Source organism: Lutra lutra, chromosome 1 (genome assembly GCF_902655055.1).
Source record: "Lutra lutra chromosome 1, mLutLut1.2, whole genome shotgun sequence".
Lineage (NCBI taxonomy): Eukaryota > Metazoa > Chordata > Mammalia > Carnivora > Mustelidae > Lutra > Lutra lutra.
Window position 1 is genome coordinate 194,816,610 of NC_062278.1, and position 17,829 is coordinate 194,834,438.

Here is a 17,829-nt window from a genome sequence, read left to right on the forward strand (position 1 = left end):
GCCTCAAATTATCCCAACCCCAAGTTCTTGGGGAGAACGAAAAAACAAAACAAACAAACAAAAACAAACAAACAACAACCAAACTCAGAAGTGGTATCTGAAAAGCCATTTAATACTATAGAAGTTTCTTTTTGCCATCTGTAAGCAAAGTGAAATTTGACCGTGTTTTTCAGTGTTGATAATGTACAAAGATGTTTATTTTTATTACTTTCTAGCAGTGCAGTATATCATTATATAAACTTGATTTTGCTTCTAATTAAACATTTAAAATCCAGTTGCTTTTCTTTGCTCTTCTGACAAGATGGAAGATGAAGTGACTTTTGTTGCCCAGTGGAATTATGTATGCTAAAAAACTCAGCCTAAATTATTTTTTGTTGGCAAAATACATGTTTAAATATTATAATTCTATTCATTTTGGATAAATTAATATTCCCTGTGGATGAATATTTCAACCAAAATGTGGCAAGTTTATTAATAACTCTGAGAGGGGAGAAAAGCCAACTTGAAAATCGTCGTCATTTTGCTTGATGGTTACCTTTCATGCTGGTAATTATTTCTGGGATTTCTGAGCAAAAAACACATTTACTCAATTGCTATCCATTAATCTAGAAAATATCTTTTCTTTAAGTTGTTCAGAAATCATCTAATTGTTTCTGAATATGAAGTTCCTATGTACTCTGCAGTATGAAAGCTGGAATAACATTTCTACAATGTAACTTGGAAGGTAGGTCCTTACATTTGTACATCTTCTCAGACTTTTATTTTTACAATTTTAGGATGAAACAATATGATCTAAATATTCTTAGCTCTAATGCCAGTTTCTCCCTGAAGTCTTCCCAATAGCAATAGCTGTGAACACACTTTATTTTGAACTTCTTGTATTCCTTCTTTCTTTGTGCCTGGCAGTCTAGTGTTGTCATTCCTCCTCTGGGCTAGAAGACTCTTTGGCTCTTTGCTCAATATCTCTTGGTTGGTTTTAGCTTCTTCAAATACAAATTTCATAGCCTGGTCCTTTGGGACTTCAAGATGGGGTCCAAATAAAGCAAAAGAACGAAGCCTAATTAGTTGATAACCTGTTTTGGTTCACTTTCTTTCAGACTTTATTAGAAGAGGGACCTAAGAGTTACCCTTAAATGCAAACACTTAATGGACTCAATCCCCTGCATTTCCTTGATATCAGAAACTGAGAACTTAGGTATAGACTTAACTTGGATCTTCCTAGGATCTAACCGCTCTCTTGTCAAGGAGGAAGAGCTGCATCATTTCTTTGGGTAGTAGTTAATTCTTTCCTCATGTGATCTTTTGGAGAGGTGGTGTTCATATGATTAAAAGTGGGTTAGGGCTCCTAAATTTGAAAGACCAGAGTTCAGATGTGGTTTTGATGCTTTCTGAATGCAGAACTTTCAGTAAGCTATTGGGTGTCTCTGAGCCCCAGTCTCTTACGTATAAAGTAATAATACCACACTCCTAAATATGTCATAATGATTAAACATTGAGGCCTCTTAGCTGTTGTAAAAATAATTTTATAACAGAAGTTCTTGCCATTGTTACTGAAAGACAAAGTATTTAGGGCTCTGGGATGCAGAGTTGTGAGAAAAATCTTGTCCCACCGTTTTCTCCACATCAAGATTGTCTGCAGTTGACTTTGACTATTTTCTGTGTACCTGTCCCTATTTTCCTCTCATTTCCTCAGTATTTCTTCCCCTTTCCTCCTAGCATACATAGACATCCTGTGGTTCTATACGAAATGAGATAGAAATGGTGCTATATAAAGTAATAATATAAGAAACAGTTTGTACAAAACTGAGAACATCAGAAGCATCTGATAAATTTGATTTTTGGTATCTTCCAGGTAATTAAAAGCACATTTTTTTTCCCCACTGAAATACCTGAAATCAGATACTGCAGAAAATTCACAGGGGAACAATGCTCACACCTGTGTTCATATTATTAGGTTCAGTAGAATTTAACTCTCATCTCTTGATGATGATGGTAACAGCCAGCATGCTGGGCATTATGCTGTGAAGTAGAAACCATGCTCACTCTATAGGCGCCAGACTCCAGAGCCCATGCCCATTGTATGTCCAGTTCTATTCTTAGACCTGGAGATACAAAGATAAGATTGCATTTTTGCCTTCAAGGAACCTGTAGACTAAGGGAGGGGTGGAACACAGGGATGCAGATTACTTTACTATGAGGCAACAAGGGAAGCTGCTGCAGGAGTAACTCAATACCAATAACAGCAAAGGAGGACTTAATCTTGTCTGTTTCCAGAGATCTGGTAGGAAATGGCAACTGGCATGGATTATTTTGGAGACTAGGTCAAGTTTCCATAGCAGGGGACACTGAAAGATGGGGAAAGGGGAAATGGGTGAGACTGTGAAAATAAAAAGTAGCTAAACTGAAGAAGTGTGGTCCTGAAGGAGAGTGCAGTGCCAGAAAGGCGAAGGTTGAAGAAAGTCAAGATGGGCCAGGAGAGCATGTGGCCTATGAGGACTGAAGGGCGGCATCAGGTTTGGGCCCGAGGCCATCATTAGTGACCTTGGACAGCAATTCTATTAGCACGGCAGAGGGAACAAGCCAATTTTTTTTTTTTTAAAGATTTTATGTTTTTGTTTGACACAGAGAGAGAGAGAGAGAGAATGCAAGCAGGCAGAGAGGCAGGCAGAGGGAGAGGGAGAGGGAGAAGCAGGCTCCCCACAGAGCAGTGAGCCTGATGCAGGGCTCAATCCCAGGACCCTGGGATAGTGACCTGAGCTGAAGGCAGATGCTTACTGACTGAGCCACCCAGATGCCCCAGAAGCCAACTTTTTATTCGGCTGAGGAGACAGCAGAGACTAGGTGTTCAGTAGATGCTTTCAAGAGCTTTTGTGGTTAATGACAGGAAAAGAAGAAGTTGGTCATTTGGGAGTGTAACATGGTTGAGCAGACTTTTACTTGTGAGAAAGAGAAACATAAGAATTCGAAGAATGGATAGCAAAGGTGAGATTGAAGACAAATGGAAAAAAGATAGTTTTTCTGAGCCATAGAGGAGGAAGTTGCTGACAAGTGTGTTACTATCCTTTGCATGGGATGTAAATACTTTACTATATAGAGACTGTGTTGCAAAGGAGAATACATTTTGGACAGAACTCTTGGTGACCCTCCATGTTCTTTTCCTTTAAGACATGGCTTGTTGAGGTTTGCTAGAGCTCAGAATAAAGAAAACAATGGTTAACGAGGTGTCCTTGCCTTAATCTCCCTATGGAGAGTTCACTTTCCTCTCATTCCTCTCCTCTCTGCTCACCTTTGTCCACATTCTTGATGCTGGCCACTTCTGACCCCTCTCTCAGTTGCTGTTGGCTCCTGGCTTTTTTCTTGTTGTTTCAGCTTCCAGATCTTAGCTGCCCAGTTTGGGCTCAAATTTTAGTGTAGGTGAATTGAACTGTAATGATCCCTTTTCTTGGCAAGGCCAATGTCTTGACTTTTTCATATCCTGTCCTCACAGTCGCCTCACTGTGCTTAGTCCCATGGGTGCCCCGTGAAGGTTCCCCTGCTGTCCTGGTGGCATGTGTGGGACATGGGAAAGGACACAGTAGATTAACAAAAAGTGCAGGAGGGAGGAGGAAAAATACTGATGAAGAATACAGTTGGAAGAATAGAGGAAGAGCTGTTCACCTTCAGAAAGACAGACTACGGGCGGCTGGGTGGCTCAGTCTGTTAAACATCTGCCTTCAACTCAGATCCCGGGGTCCTGGGATCAAGTCCTGTATCAAGGTCCTTACTCAGCAGGGAGTCTGCTTCTCCCTCTCCCTCTCCCTGCCACTCACCCTGCTTGTACTCTCTGTCTCTCTCTGTGTCGAATCAACAAAATCTAAGAAAGAAAGAGAGAAAGAGAGAGAGAAAGGGAGAAAGAAAAGAAAGAGAAAGAGGCAGCCCAAGGCAGCAGGGAAGAGCGAAGACCCTGCACCATGGGAGGAGAAAGCTGAGTGGGCTGCTAGGCAGGCAGAGCCACCAGGGAGAACCAGGTGTGGAAATAAACAAAAACCACCCAAATGAGAAATAGCAGAGGATATTTATTCAGAGTTTTCTAGAGCAAGAGAGTCAGCCACCATTGCTTGCATTTGGCAGAAACTCAAAGCTAGTCACGGGAGTGGAAGCTTTAAAGAGGTGGAATGGGAAGGCTTCAGATATGCCCTAACTAGAGGGTGTTGGCATGAGGATGCCGGAGCCAGGCTAGCTGGAAGCAGGACATCCTGTGTGGTTGGTTAGGGGAGCTTATTCTGCTCTCTCTGATTGCTCCAAAGTTGGCAGCCAGGGGCAGAAATTGGGGAAATTGGCAGGCAGTTATTATTTAAATCCTCACCATTTGGGACCAATTGCAAAAGAGATTGTGGTTTGGCTTTTCAGAGTGGTTCCCTTGGATTGTGGGTCAGAGTTCTTTTTTTTTTTTTTTTTTTTTTGTATCTGGCCATTGTCCCTTGTATGTTCAGCCTCTCATGAACTAAAGTTACAGAGGTCGTTTTCCCTTATGTAGGCAACATATCTTGCAGGACCCGCTTCGACGTGGGGCCTGGCCAGATCTGAGTTAGACCAGAATTCTGCACTCTTCCTCAGGGCAGCGTGTCAGCCACTGTGTTTCCACAGTCCCCTTTCAGTAACTAAGGGTGGCTGGCTTCTACACAGAAAACGGGAAGCAATATTTTTATAGATGTTAACTTTTATGGAAACATTAAAAGTAACACTTGGAATGCTTTTCTTTTGTGTTTACTCAAATATAGTTCTCAATGCAGCTGTGGCTTTCAGAGAAGCCTAATTACTTTCATATACCGCGAGCAGTCGATTGAGCGCTGGGAAAAGTCATAGCTATAAATTTATATTACTTGAGGGAGAATATTTGGTCTTCAAAATATGAATGCAGCCTCCCATCTCATATTATAGGAATTAGTTTTATTTGTGAAAGTAGAATTTAATTGACTTTCTGACCCACCTAAGAGTGTGACAGCAGGGAGAGTGTTTTGCACATTGGCTGGCTCTGAGTTGTTCATTCTAGAGATGTCAGCTCAAAGAAAGGGTGTTGTGTCTCGGAAAGAGATGCACATGGATATCCCTCTGCTTTGTTCCTAGGAGACGTTAGTCGTTAGTTGGATGGAGTACCAGAAAGTCACACATTGTGTCAACCCATTGGAGATGGTATTCATTTCCAGTTTACACAGAGCTACAATGTATTTCAGGAGTATTTTTTTTTTCATCACTAAGCTATTTGTTATTTTCATTGAACAGCAAAAAATTAAAAAGTTGCCAACGTAGAAGGCTAAAATAGATAACTAGCGGGTGGAAAGTGATATCCTAGCTGTGAATGTTTTTCAGCACTCATTTCAGGTCTGTTGTTCTGGTGGAAACTCCCAGTACTTTTCTTCAGTAATAGGTGTGCGTGTGTAAATTAATGTGCCAGGGAAAATTATTACAGAGAAGTGTCACATCACCTGGGTTAATGCTGTTGCTTATAAAACTATAATGTTAATACCAAGCTGAAGCAATGCTTTCCTCTGCGCAAGTTGGTATCATAAAGACAAAATTGGTTTCCTATCCCTATTTCTGATCGAGAGCAGTCTTACTTAGGGTCTCGAGGGTATAGAGTGAGTTTGAGTGCATTTAACCAACTGTAGATTACCACTAGGGGAACAATTCCAAGTGTATGTCTGGGTGGAATGAAAATGCAGGCACTGCCCATGTATCAAGTGCTTATATGTCCCCCAGAACATGGGGAAAGGCTCTGGTCTTTAGGATACCCTGGTGAAGGACAAGCTGCTTATTGTCCTGGTCTGACTGGAACCATCAGTTCAGATGCAGACTTTGCTGTTGCTCTTGTTTACTTCTTTCATGCCACCCACAGCCACTGGGGCATTTGTGGCAGCTGTTGGGGCAACGACGTTGAGCCCCAGGCATGTACCCAGGGACTGCTCTGAGATCTGCCATTGCTAGGGGTCCCCCTCAGGGAAGCTTTACTCACTCTCTCCAGACATAGACCATTCTCCTTCTCCTTGTGATGCTTTCCTTTCTTAAACAATCCAGCTCTATCGCTTCTGGAAGCCTACCTAACTACTTAGAATGAAGACTACATTTTTAACCCACTTTGCTGCTAAGTCAATTCTGACCTAGGGGAATGAAGAGAAGTAATATGTGCAACAGTGTCCTTAGACGTTGGAGGCCTGCTCTGCCTCTGTCCTGCTTCCTAGAAAGGGGATGGGATGGTTGGAGTGCCATCTTGGACCATGAGAATAAGGACCATACCCTAGGGGTGACAGAACAGAAATCTGCAAGTAGCCTGGGTTTTAGTTGGCTGCAGAGCTAGTGGTCAGACTAGTTCCCCAGACTCATGTGGGAGAATAAAACCACGTCTGCCTGTCACTGTTATTTTGCGGGCATGCTTGTGTGTGTGTGTGTGTGTGTGTGTAGTGTTACATGTAGCCATACCTGATTTGTAACTAATACATTTTATATATATGCATATTTTTTGCATTGCTTTCAGCATCTCAATAGACTATTGTGTCACAAATACATGGTATATCTATAAGATATACAAAATTAAGTGTATTTTTATATGTATTAAAAATATTTTTCTATCTAATTTTGATATGTAGCGTTCAGAATGTTATAAGAATGCATACAGCTTCTAATTTGAAGGTCACTTAGTTAAGATAAATCATTTTAATAGTCTTTCACTAAAGGGCAGATTTGAAATCTAATTTTCCTTTCCTCTTTTCCCCTTAAATTTTGAAAAGAGCACATTAGAAGCTGTTCAGATTGGCACGTAGACTATGTAACCAGGAAGACTGTAGCAACTCAAATTGATTCCTCTTAAGTCACTTCAGTATGGTAGCAGTCAATGTTCCTGCTCTCTAATGGCCCCCAAACTCTGTCTTTTCCCAATGTCCCATCATTTGGGGCCCTTGGAAATGTCCACTCTTAGAGTCAAGCAGTTCTTCTCCAAACAGCACAAGTGAGAGTGTTCTAAATTGAGTAATTTCTTTATGGAAAGTACTCTACTGCATTGTATTTGAATGAACAAAAGAATGAATCTCAGAAGGCTCCTTTTCTTTTTTGCTTGCCATTTTGAAGATTTTATTTATTTATTTGACAGACAGAAATCACAAGTAGGCAGAGAGGCAGGCAGAGAGAGAGGGGGGAGCAGGCTCCCTGCCAAGCAGAGAGCCGGATGTGGGGCTCAATCCCAGGACCCTGAGATCATGACCTGAGCCGAAGGCAGAGGCTTAACCCACTGAGCCACCCCAGCGCTCCCTGCTTGCCATTTTGATCTTGCTTCCTCGCATAGCACATTGAAGAGCTACTAATGTTAGTCCTCCATGACGTGGGGAGGCCCAAGTGAGTGTACCTGAGTTCTGAATTGTTTTCCTGTTAGGATTAAAATTCATATAGTGGTTCTTATGCACATGTAAGAGTTTGTTGCAAGTAGATTTGTAGAGCTCAGTGGCTGTTCTTCCTTGTTGATATTCTTTGGGGAGTTTGCTTGGAACCAGTTCTGATTTTAGGTCTGCTTGCTGTCAAAATAACCTAAACACCAATGAAGGAAAACACATCTAAGTCCATCAAGCCCATCTTCTTCCTCTATAGCTATCTCCAATTAGGTTTTGAAAGTTTTAAGTGCAGAGAAGGTGGTACTCAAAACCAGAGGTTCATGCTGCAGTTTAAGGGGGTGGGGGGAGGAGCATAAGGAGGGAATTAGGGAACAAATTCTTCTAGAGTTCATAAAATGTTCATTTGTTTTTTTCCAGAGTTGGTGAAAATATATAGTATTTGTAATGGAAAAATATGCTTTAATTTGAGTAAGTGAGTGTATGGTGTTAGCTTTTCTTTTATTCTTTTTGGGGGACTTAGACTTTCAGAAAACTTTTTAGACATTTGTTTTATATCATGAAACCTGCACATATTCTAACACTAGCTCATGATGTTTCATACGGGTACTGTTCCATTGTTGACTTTCGTGGAGTTTATGTGATTAAGCGATAGTATTTCCCTGATTCTGTCCATTCTTTCCCTTGGCTGTATCCTAACTAGAAGTCATATTAGATTGCCTCCTCCTGGAAGCCTTCCCTCATTCCCTCAAGGCTTGATTAGGAGCCTTCATTCTCTGATCCTACTGCATCCTACCTTCTTAGCCATCTGTGAACTTGGCTGTATCTTCCATCTGGCTCTTCATAACTGGAGGGCAGGGTCTTCGTCTTATTCCCTTTGGGAGCTATGGTCCCTGCTCACTGCCTGGCATATAGTGAATGCTCAGCAAATATGTATTGAATTAATGTATTTTTCCAGAGGGGTCTATTTTACTTATGGGATTAAAAAAAAAAAAAAAAAAAGGCATGTGCATAGAAGTTGCAAAATAAATATTTGTAGATTTGATTTCCAGTGCTTAAGTAATTCTGTATTGCAAAGCAGATGCCTCTGAAAGGCTCATTAAAGGTTTGGGATATTATTTACAACATTAAAGCAGTTTTCTGAAAGTGCATATATATTACATCCTGTTTCCTCCTAAGTGCATGGACTCAATGAAAAATAATAAATCAATAACATCCAGAGAATTACTGGAAGAAACAGCATGTTGTCTGTTATTCCCTGAAGGTGGAATGTAGAGATGATGGGTAAAGAGAGCTTCTGATTTTCTGTCGTGACAATAGTGATAACATCGATAGTATGATTTTTTTTTTTTTTTTTTTTTTTTTAGAGAGAGAGGGAGAGTGGGAGTGGTGAGGGAGGGGCAGAGGGAGATTGAGAATCTTAAGCAGGCTCCTTGCCTAGCTTGGAGCTCAGCATGAGGCTCAGTCCTACCACTCTGAGACCATGACCTGAGCTGAAATCAAGAATCAGATGTTTAACCAACTGAGCCACTCAGGTGCCTTGGTAGTATAAATTTTTATTAACTCTGAACCCATAAAATAGAGCATTGAATCTGAAGGTAGATTTTGTTTAAACTAGATTGTTGTTATCTGTTAAGGAGGTTTGGTCCAAAACACCCAACAGGGTACTTCCCCTTTTGCAGACGTCAGCAGGGAAAATTTGTTCCTAGTTGCTTAGAAAATGTTTTCAATTTACTTAAATCATAATAACTGATTAGAAGAAATATCCTATTTTTGTGATTTATTTCCAAAATTTCAAAGAACAAACTAATAGAAGACTCCTTTCTATTAGTGTAGTTTCTTATCCAGAGTTGGGGAGGGTCGAGGCCACTGACGATCCTTACCTAACTCATAAGAAGATGATAAATTAGAATGCCAATGTGTTCATTCTCCAGGAGAAATATAGCTGCCAAGTTCTATTCATGTTATCTGGTCAGCACTTTCTCCAGTAAGAAGTCTCAGTGGCAAATTAAATTACAATCAGAAATACACTGTATTGGTGAGAGTGTGGGGGAAAAAGCAGTATCATGTACTATTAATAGAAGTGTAAATTGCTGCAACCTCTTTGGAGGGAAAATTTGGCAACATCTCAAATAAAAAATGCGTGTATCCTTTGCCCTTGCAATTTTGCTTCTGAAAATGTATCCTGAAGATAAATCTTCACAGGTGGGCAAAGACATATGAATAAGAGTGCTCATGGTAGTATCATTCAAGAAATGGAAGAAACATAATATCTATCAAAAGTGAACCTGTTAAGATCTATGGTTTATCTATCTAATGTAAAGCTGTGATACTGTTAAAAGGAATTGTGTAATGTATATGTTATGTGGAGAATGGCCTCCAAGATATATTATTGAGGTGGAAATGATACCGAACTGTGGGTGTAATGGGCTTCCTCAGAATAAAATACACAAATATATGTGCTACTCTGCTAAGCGTGTTTCAGAAATGCAGAAAACAGTGGTCAACTAGAAAGACTTGATGAGAGGAAGACTCATTTTTTTTTTTTTTTACTAGAAATGCTTTGCATCATTTGAATGTGTTCCTCTATGTTTCCCCTATTAGGTTTTCTAAAAAAAAAAAAAAAAAAAAAAGGTTAGAACAATATTCAAATAGTTTCTTGTTGACTTTTGTTGAGTTTAAAATTAGCACCAAGAAAGATAATCATGTTTCATAGATAGCACTCTTCCCGATGTCTTCAGAGTCACCTGCGAGGTACATCCCCCCGCCCTCACTCCCCCCTCCCCAGACAGTAGCCTCTTCCAGGAGAATGTTTTCGTCATTCTTTATCGGCCTCACACAGACATTGTCTCCAGTATGTGATGTCATCATTATATTTATGAACAATTCTTCCTGCAGCTGGGCCCTGGTTTCTTGAGGAAAACTTGGGAAACATATGAGTCCCACAAGCCACACACTTAGAAGTCACTTCTTAGGTTAGGTTGACTTTGGTGTAAATTATAATCACCAGGGGAGCTTGTTCAAATGCAGAGTTCTGGATCCCATCCCAGAGATTCTGACTTATTTAGGCTGGTTGGGGTCAGGAAGCTTCAGCTTCAAGGGATTCGGATGCAAATGATCTGTGTGCCCCTATCTGAAAAATTTAAGGGTGTATTTTTTAGGTCCTGTCTCTAGATTCTAAAGTCATTTGACTATATACCTCCTTTATTGATGACACATGTTTTAAAGAAATCAGCAGTAAATTATTAGCACCTTCATCCATTCTGTATCAGTTGATCTTTAGTAGATATGTGGGGAAAAGAAACTATGACAAGCTTCAGCTTTCCTAAGGGCAAAGAGAATGACCCCTCCAGAGTGCCTGATGGGTAATGACACTCAGATAATTTTATGCATACTCATCTCAGTCTAAATCCTTTTTGGTCTACGTGGATGATGGAAGATAGTAATACATCTCTAAAAGCAAGGAAGAAAGAACATTTGAGTTAAGTTATGGGCAGCTGACCTTTGATTTTTTTTTAATTAACATATAATGTATTATTTGCTTCAGGGGTACAGTTCTGTGAATCAGCAGTCTTACACAATTCACAGCATTCACCATAGCACATACCCTCCCCAATGTCCATCACCCAGCCACTCTATCCCTCCCCTCCAACCCCCAGCAACACTCAATTTGTTTCCTGAGATGAAGAGCCTCTTATGGTTTGTCTCCCCCACTTCCATCTTGTTTCATTTTCTCCCCCACAATCCCCTGCCCTGACCCTCAAATTCCTCATATCAGAGAGATCATATGATAATTGTCTTTCTCTGACTTATTTCCGTTAGCATAATACCCTCTTGTTCCATCCACATCATTGCAAATGGCAAGATTTCGTTTCTTTTGATGGCTGCATAGTATTCCATTGTATATATATACCACATCTTCTTTATCCAATCATCTGTTGATGGACATCTAGGTTCTTTCCATAGTTTGGCTATTTGGACATTGCTGCTGTAAACATTCAGGTGCATGTACTCCTTTATCACAACTGCTTTTAAATGGAAATTGGAAGGAGAGGGAGTGGCAGAAGGGTAGAATGGGAAAAAAGAGAAAGTTGAGGGAAGTGTATGAGTTTTGAAGTTAAGCAGACTTGCCTCCCTGTAGACATTCTATACCCAGGAGCTGTGTGATATTGGACATGGCATGGCACTTCTCCATGTGATAGCTGTACAATAAGGATAAAACTGACAACATTACCAAGGTCAGATGATAAAATGAGAGAATATTTATAAATGCTTTAATACCGCCTGCATTGATCAGAAGCTCAATAAATGGTGGCTAAGCCTTTTCATAAAGGAGCAAGAAATAGAGACAGAGATAATCACATGGGTTTGTCAGCTACATCCTTTAGCTGAATGAACCCATTAGTCAAGAGATCTGAGTAGCACTCCCAAATCTGCCACTAGCTTATGTCTTGCTTGACCTTGATCAAGACATGAAATACCTTGAGTCTCCATTTTCCCATTTGTGAAATGAAAAAGTCGAACTTCGTGGCCTCTAAGGGCTTGTCGTTTTACTTCTGCTCTCTAGGGACAAAACAAAACATTTCTGCAAACCCCTTTCTTTATCCCAATGAATATCAGGTAATTACTTTTCTTGTATTGACCTTAGATGGAAGGAAGGCGTTTCTTTAAATTTGTCATCTGCGGCAGTATGTTAGCATTCCTTCGCCTCCAGCAGACTCACCTTAGCTGCACGTGAAGTTCAGTCTGTTTTTAAAATTCTCAAGTTTGAAGTTGGATGGATTAGAACACATCTGACTGTTGGGATGAGTAAATGGTAAGTCATGGGAACTAGCAAGCAGATTGGGGCTAGTTTATCTTATGGGATTGCCGATCTCCCTTCCTGGCCCCCTTAGGGTGCTTCCTTCTTTTGATAGGATCTGGAAATGGGTGTGGAAGAACTCAGCAGGCTCTCTTGGGTCATCTTACTGCTGCTGGTGTGCTCACAGCAGAGGGACCTCAGATGATTCTCTCCTCTCTTGTGCTCCCATTTCGACACTCATGTTTAAACCCCACCTGTGTCTTTTGAACCAGCACTCTTCAAAGTGTGTCTCATGGGACACTTGTTTCTTGAAGTACCCCATGGGAAGAAGGTTTAAAATTTGATTTAAAATGCATGGAAAACTCTGTCCGTTATAATGCCCTCCTTGTCAAATCCCAAAGAATATTCACATAAGAAGGCTCCTAGCTCTCCCCAAGAAAACTGGTTAAACCCAGCATCTCCCATACTTACTCAAAAATGGAACTTTTTAAAAAAAGTAGTAAAACAACGGTGATATCTCCCACAATCATGTTCCACAGGACCCAAATTGGGAAATATTTCTATAGACAATGAAAGGGCTCTAGGTAACTGATTCTGCTCCATTACTTGTGAACAGATTGAAGAAGAGAAAATAGGTTTCTGGAAGGTTTTTCTTGAAAAGCAACTGGAGTTAGAATTTATGTATTGAAGTATTAATTTTAGGTTGTGATGTGCATTTGAGTACCAAGGCTGGTTTCATTTGTAGGTACGTGATGTCAATTCACAGACTACTAATAGATCTTTCTTGCCTTGCCTACAAGATTTTGTGAGTCCCAGAATTTCATTTAAATATTTTGCTGCAGAATGTGTAACTAGCTATGGATCTGAATGAAAAATAAAACCATGTGAGCCCATAGATAAATAATTAAAACCATGTATGAATAACCCCAGGTTATTTTGCCATGGTTATATAATGTAAAGAGTTTCAATCGAACTCTAACAAAATACATCTGTGTCTGGCTCCAAAAATTGCTTTCTGAAGATTGGAGAGGTCGATTTATTAAAGTCTGTACATTTCTGATTATGCATGAATCTGTTGTTGCAAAGTCTCAGGAACATTTGAGTCCTGGGTACTCTTTTCTAAACCTTGGAGAGCAATGTGTTTCAGAATTAGGTAGAGACCACTCAGCTTCAGCTTACTCTTATATGAACTGCTTTCATATGTGCTGACAAATAGGGATATAATCCCCTTTTAGATATTCCAGCTCAAGTAGCAGTTGTAAATGTTCTTTTTTATTTTCTAATCTTGTACAGTTAAAGGGAAAGGGTTGTACTAAAACAGTTCTGTTGATGCCCGAAGTGAAGCAAAACTAAGATGAAGGCAGCAAACATAGAAAAAGTAAATTCAAAATGATTTGTTTAGATTAGGTTTATGGGCTCATGTAGTTTGGTGGAGTGAGACCGGGAACCAGGAATAATCAGAGAACCTCCTGCCTCAAAACAAACACATACAGTACAGGAGCATTAGAGCATTGCTAGGTATCACACCGGAAGGATCTTCATTCTGCAATAGCAAAAGGAAGGAAATAAGGAAATGGGCTGGAGCTTGGTAGGTAATTAGCTCGCATTTATGCAGAAGTAGAAATGTCACCTTTGGAATCACAGTTGTATAATGGAGTGTGGTCCCTTCTCATTTCTTCTCTCGCTCTCTCTTTTTTTATCCAAGCTAGAAGAACATATATAATTAGAGAGGTAATAGGTTTCAATACATTTTTGGTAGGCTAAATGTTTAAATTCTTCTTTCTCCAGCGGACCATATTTAATATAAAATGAGAGCACATTTGGGATTATGGAGGGAACAATAATTTAAGGGTGATAACAGAACAGTGATTAATTCCTTATCCACTTGTTTATGGCTTAGAGCAATCCCTATTTTTCTTTGGACTCAACTTTCATTAGTGGGTGAGTGAGAGAAGAGTGTGTGTGTATAAAACAGACCTAAGAGGAGCCTCTTTGTTGGAAGAGGGTAAATGGGCAGTGGTATGCTGATAAATGTTTAACAACTGGGTCTCAGAGGAAAAGAAAAAAGAAAAAAAAACAATCTTGATATGCAAAATTGGCAGATTTGGGGATTTCTGTGGTATAAAACCTCCCACCTTGGACAATTTTGGATTATCAACCTGATGTCAGCTGGCTCACAAAACACCAAAAGTTCAAAACAAGTAGTTCTCATGAGCTGCTGGGAACTGTCTATGGTACACCTTGGCTAGATTTTCTTTACCCTTCCTTCCTTCCTTCCATTCTATTGAAGAATAGTTGACACACTGTGATATTAGTTTCAGACATACAGCATAGTAATTGAACAACTGTATACATTATGCTATTCTCACCACAAGTGTAGCTACCATCTGTCACCATACAATGCTATTACACTACCATTGATTATATTCCCTAAACTGTACCTTTTATTCCCATGACTTCTTCATTCTCTAACTGGAAGCTTGTAGTTCCAGCTCCCCTTCACCCATTTTGCCCCCCCCCCCCCCCGCAACTGGTAACCATCAGTTTGTTCTCTGTATTTATGGGTCTTTCTGTTTTTCATGTGTTTGCTTTTTATTTTATTTTTTAGATTTCACATACAAGTAGAATTATATGATATTTGTCTTTCTCCATTTGCCTTATTTCATTTAGCATCTACCCTCTAAGTCCATCCATCATGTTGTGCCATATAGTAGATTTCTTACCTAGGGGCATTTTGTGGGGTTGTGTCCGCAGATATTTGTAAGGTACCTGAAAACTCTGAAGAATGCCTTTTGAGATCTTTAAAATCCCTTTCAGTTCCCAAGTTCTAGAATGCTTTCTCAAGAAGTGTTTGTAAGAGGGAATACATTGTAATTGTGTATGATCAACTTTTTTAAAGTTGATGTTATTTGCCATTGTTGGTTATTAGAGGGCTGGTGATTTAACTGGGATACTTTTGGTACAGAGAGAATCTGTGGTTAGTATTAAAGAGGGTTTTAGGGAAGGCAAGTGATTCTGACAAGCCAGTGCCTGGGGATCCTTTTGCTTTTTAAGCATGGAGCTATTGCCATTTTTGAACATAACAACAACTTTGCATCATGGCCAATGCCTTTAACATAGGACATCTGATCATCTAGGACAGGGGTTGGCAAATGACAGCTGATCAGCTGAATCCAGCTTGCTGCCTATCTTTGTGTGGCTTGTGGGCTAAGGATGGTTCTCACATTTTTGAATGGTTGAAAAAAATCAAAAGAAGAAGAAGAATTTGTGACACATGAAAATGATAGTTTCAGTGACCATAAATAAAGTTCTACTGGAACACAGCCCTGGCCTTTTGTTCATATCATCTATCATCGACATCATCGTGTCATCTCTGGCTGCCTTCATGCTACACCAGCAGAGTTCAGTGGTTGTAGTAGAGACTGTGGGGCCTCCAGAGCCTGAAATATTTACTATCTGGCCCTTTCCAGAAAACGTTTGCCAACCCCTGATCTAGGAAATAAGTCTCTGAGGAATTGTGACCAGCTAGTTCAAGGTTCTGTACAGTGACTGAAGACATAGCCGTAGGAATGCCAAATTCATTCTTAAGGGGGTTGAGAGGAGTTGCATAAGAAAATGAGGGGAACCATAAACAGCTTGTGAAAATTCTTAAAACACGAAAGAGTAAAGAAAATAAGGAATGTCTCACTTTGCCCAAATTACCTTTCCTTCAGTTTCGTTGATAGCCTAATAGGAAGAGGTTCATGCTTTCTTATGCTGATGTGTTCTAAGTTACATGGTCTCCTGATCACAAGGGCCCTGTTGCTTCTGACACGGTAAAGGAGTATTGTTGGTGGTGACAAAACTTTCGCTTCGGAGTCAGACAAATGGGGTTCAAAAGTTGGCTTGGCCAGTATTTGATGTATGGTCTTGGACAAATTGCTTTTAACAATTTACATGTATAAAATATAGAATTGTTCTGAGAATCAAGTCAAATGTTAAAATTCCATAGCATAGGAATCTGACACAGAGTAAGCATATAATAAATGTTACTTTTATTTGTTGTTATTATTATGTTTGTACACCTCAGGGCCTTCTATGCATGTGCATATTTATCTTTTGGGGTAAGCTTTTATCCTTTTACTTTTTGCAGACAGATATAAATATTTAATTTGACAGTATCTTGACATACAATACAAATTTTTTTCGCCCCACATACTTCATCTCCTGGAAATTGTCTTGAAGGAAATTCACGCAAGTGTTACAGTCTCTGCCAATATTTTAAACTTTGGTCAGGTAAGAAGGTTAAGTGTCTCCATTCATTTCTTCCCAAGAAGAGACTGCCCTCTAATGGAAACTATTCTGGTAAGGGGAGAAAATAATTGTGGTCATAAAGACTAGCAAATGTTTTATAAGGTTCTTTTCTGTTACAATATACCTGCTTATGAAATTTAAGTATACCTTCAGGAGAGAAAGACTCCCACTATCTGAGTACCTGCACAGTCTGCTCTAAGGATGACATTTGCCAATTAGACATTCATTTCTTTGACAGCTGTTTGCACTCACCACCTTCCCCCTCCTCCTGCCATAGTACAGGCATTGCTTTAATCAAGTCATTCTCAATTTAGGTTATACAGTAGAAAAACCAAGAAGCTTTAAAATATCCTGATCCCTAGGTTGGACCTCAGCCCAATTAGATCCAAATTTCTGGGGCTAGGATCTAGACATCAGTATGTATGTATGTACGTATGTATGCATGTATTTATTTACTAATTTTTATGTCGCCTCCACACACTTGATTCCAAAGTGCAGCCCGCAGCCAAGGTTCAGGATCATGCTTTAAACCTTTAGGTTTTAAACTTGTTCTTAAACAGAATAATGTGAAAATCCTGTGCTCATGTGTCTATGGTATTTGGTCTTCTTAAGCACGCACAACACAGCATCCTTGTCGACTGCTTGTACCGGAGTCTCATCTCCAGAGAAATTTACTGATACAATCTTATTTCATTAGCTTGTTAATAAAGAAGGATCTTTTAGGTAGCAAAAGAGGGTGATAAGAAATGAATCTTTGCTACATCTCCAACTGTAAATCCCACCAATGGGTTTTGTTTGAGACCATTGATTATTTGGACTCTGATAACCTCATGGCTAACCTGTACAGAAGCATTTGGACTCAGTTGTCAAAAATGCATTCACAGGGTATGAATTTATAAGAGCATATTTTCTATACATTCACTGATAGCCATATCCTTTTTTTTTTTTTTTTTTTAGCCTGGTGAATATACATGCTGCTAAATTTTCTTCTCATTAGCATACTATTCCTTGTGTTTAGTTCATTATCAGTATTTTATTGATCTGATCTTTTACTTAAATAGGAATTGCTGTAGCTTCGCTGAGTTTGATGCCGTTGAAGGAAGGTTAATTAATTTTGTTATCTGTAAAATAAAAATAATGATATTACCCATCTCCTAGGATTGTTAAGAAAAGAGGAAGAGATAATATGTATGAAACAGGCTAGTGGCTGGCACTAAGCAAGCACTCCAGTGTTGTGATGATATTGAGACAATGTATATTAGAGGCCAAGAACAAGGGTGCTCATCAGGTTAGTTTCCCTGGGTTCAAATCTCATCTACACTGCCTATCAGCTTTGTGAAGGTAGGCAAATTTATTACCCTTTTTATTTTTTATTTTTTT

At 39.6% G+C, this 17,829-nt stretch overlaps 1 protein-coding gene across 1 annotated transcript in view; it reads left to right on the forward strand.

Annotated features, from left to right (window-relative positions):
- Nucleotides 1–669: 669 nt before the first annotated feature.
- The window catches only part of FHIT (fragile histidine triad diadenosine triphosphatase), an 851,975-nt gene continuing 834,815 nt past the window's right edge, over nucleotides 670–17,829 (forward strand). The window contains exon 1 of the mRNA XM_047690617.1: nucleotides 670–724. Within this exon, the coding sequence (XP_047546573.1) occupies nucleotides 685–724 (40 nt within the window). The 5' untranslated portion in view covers nucleotides 670–684. The remainder of the gene's footprint in view (nucleotides 725–17,829) is intronic.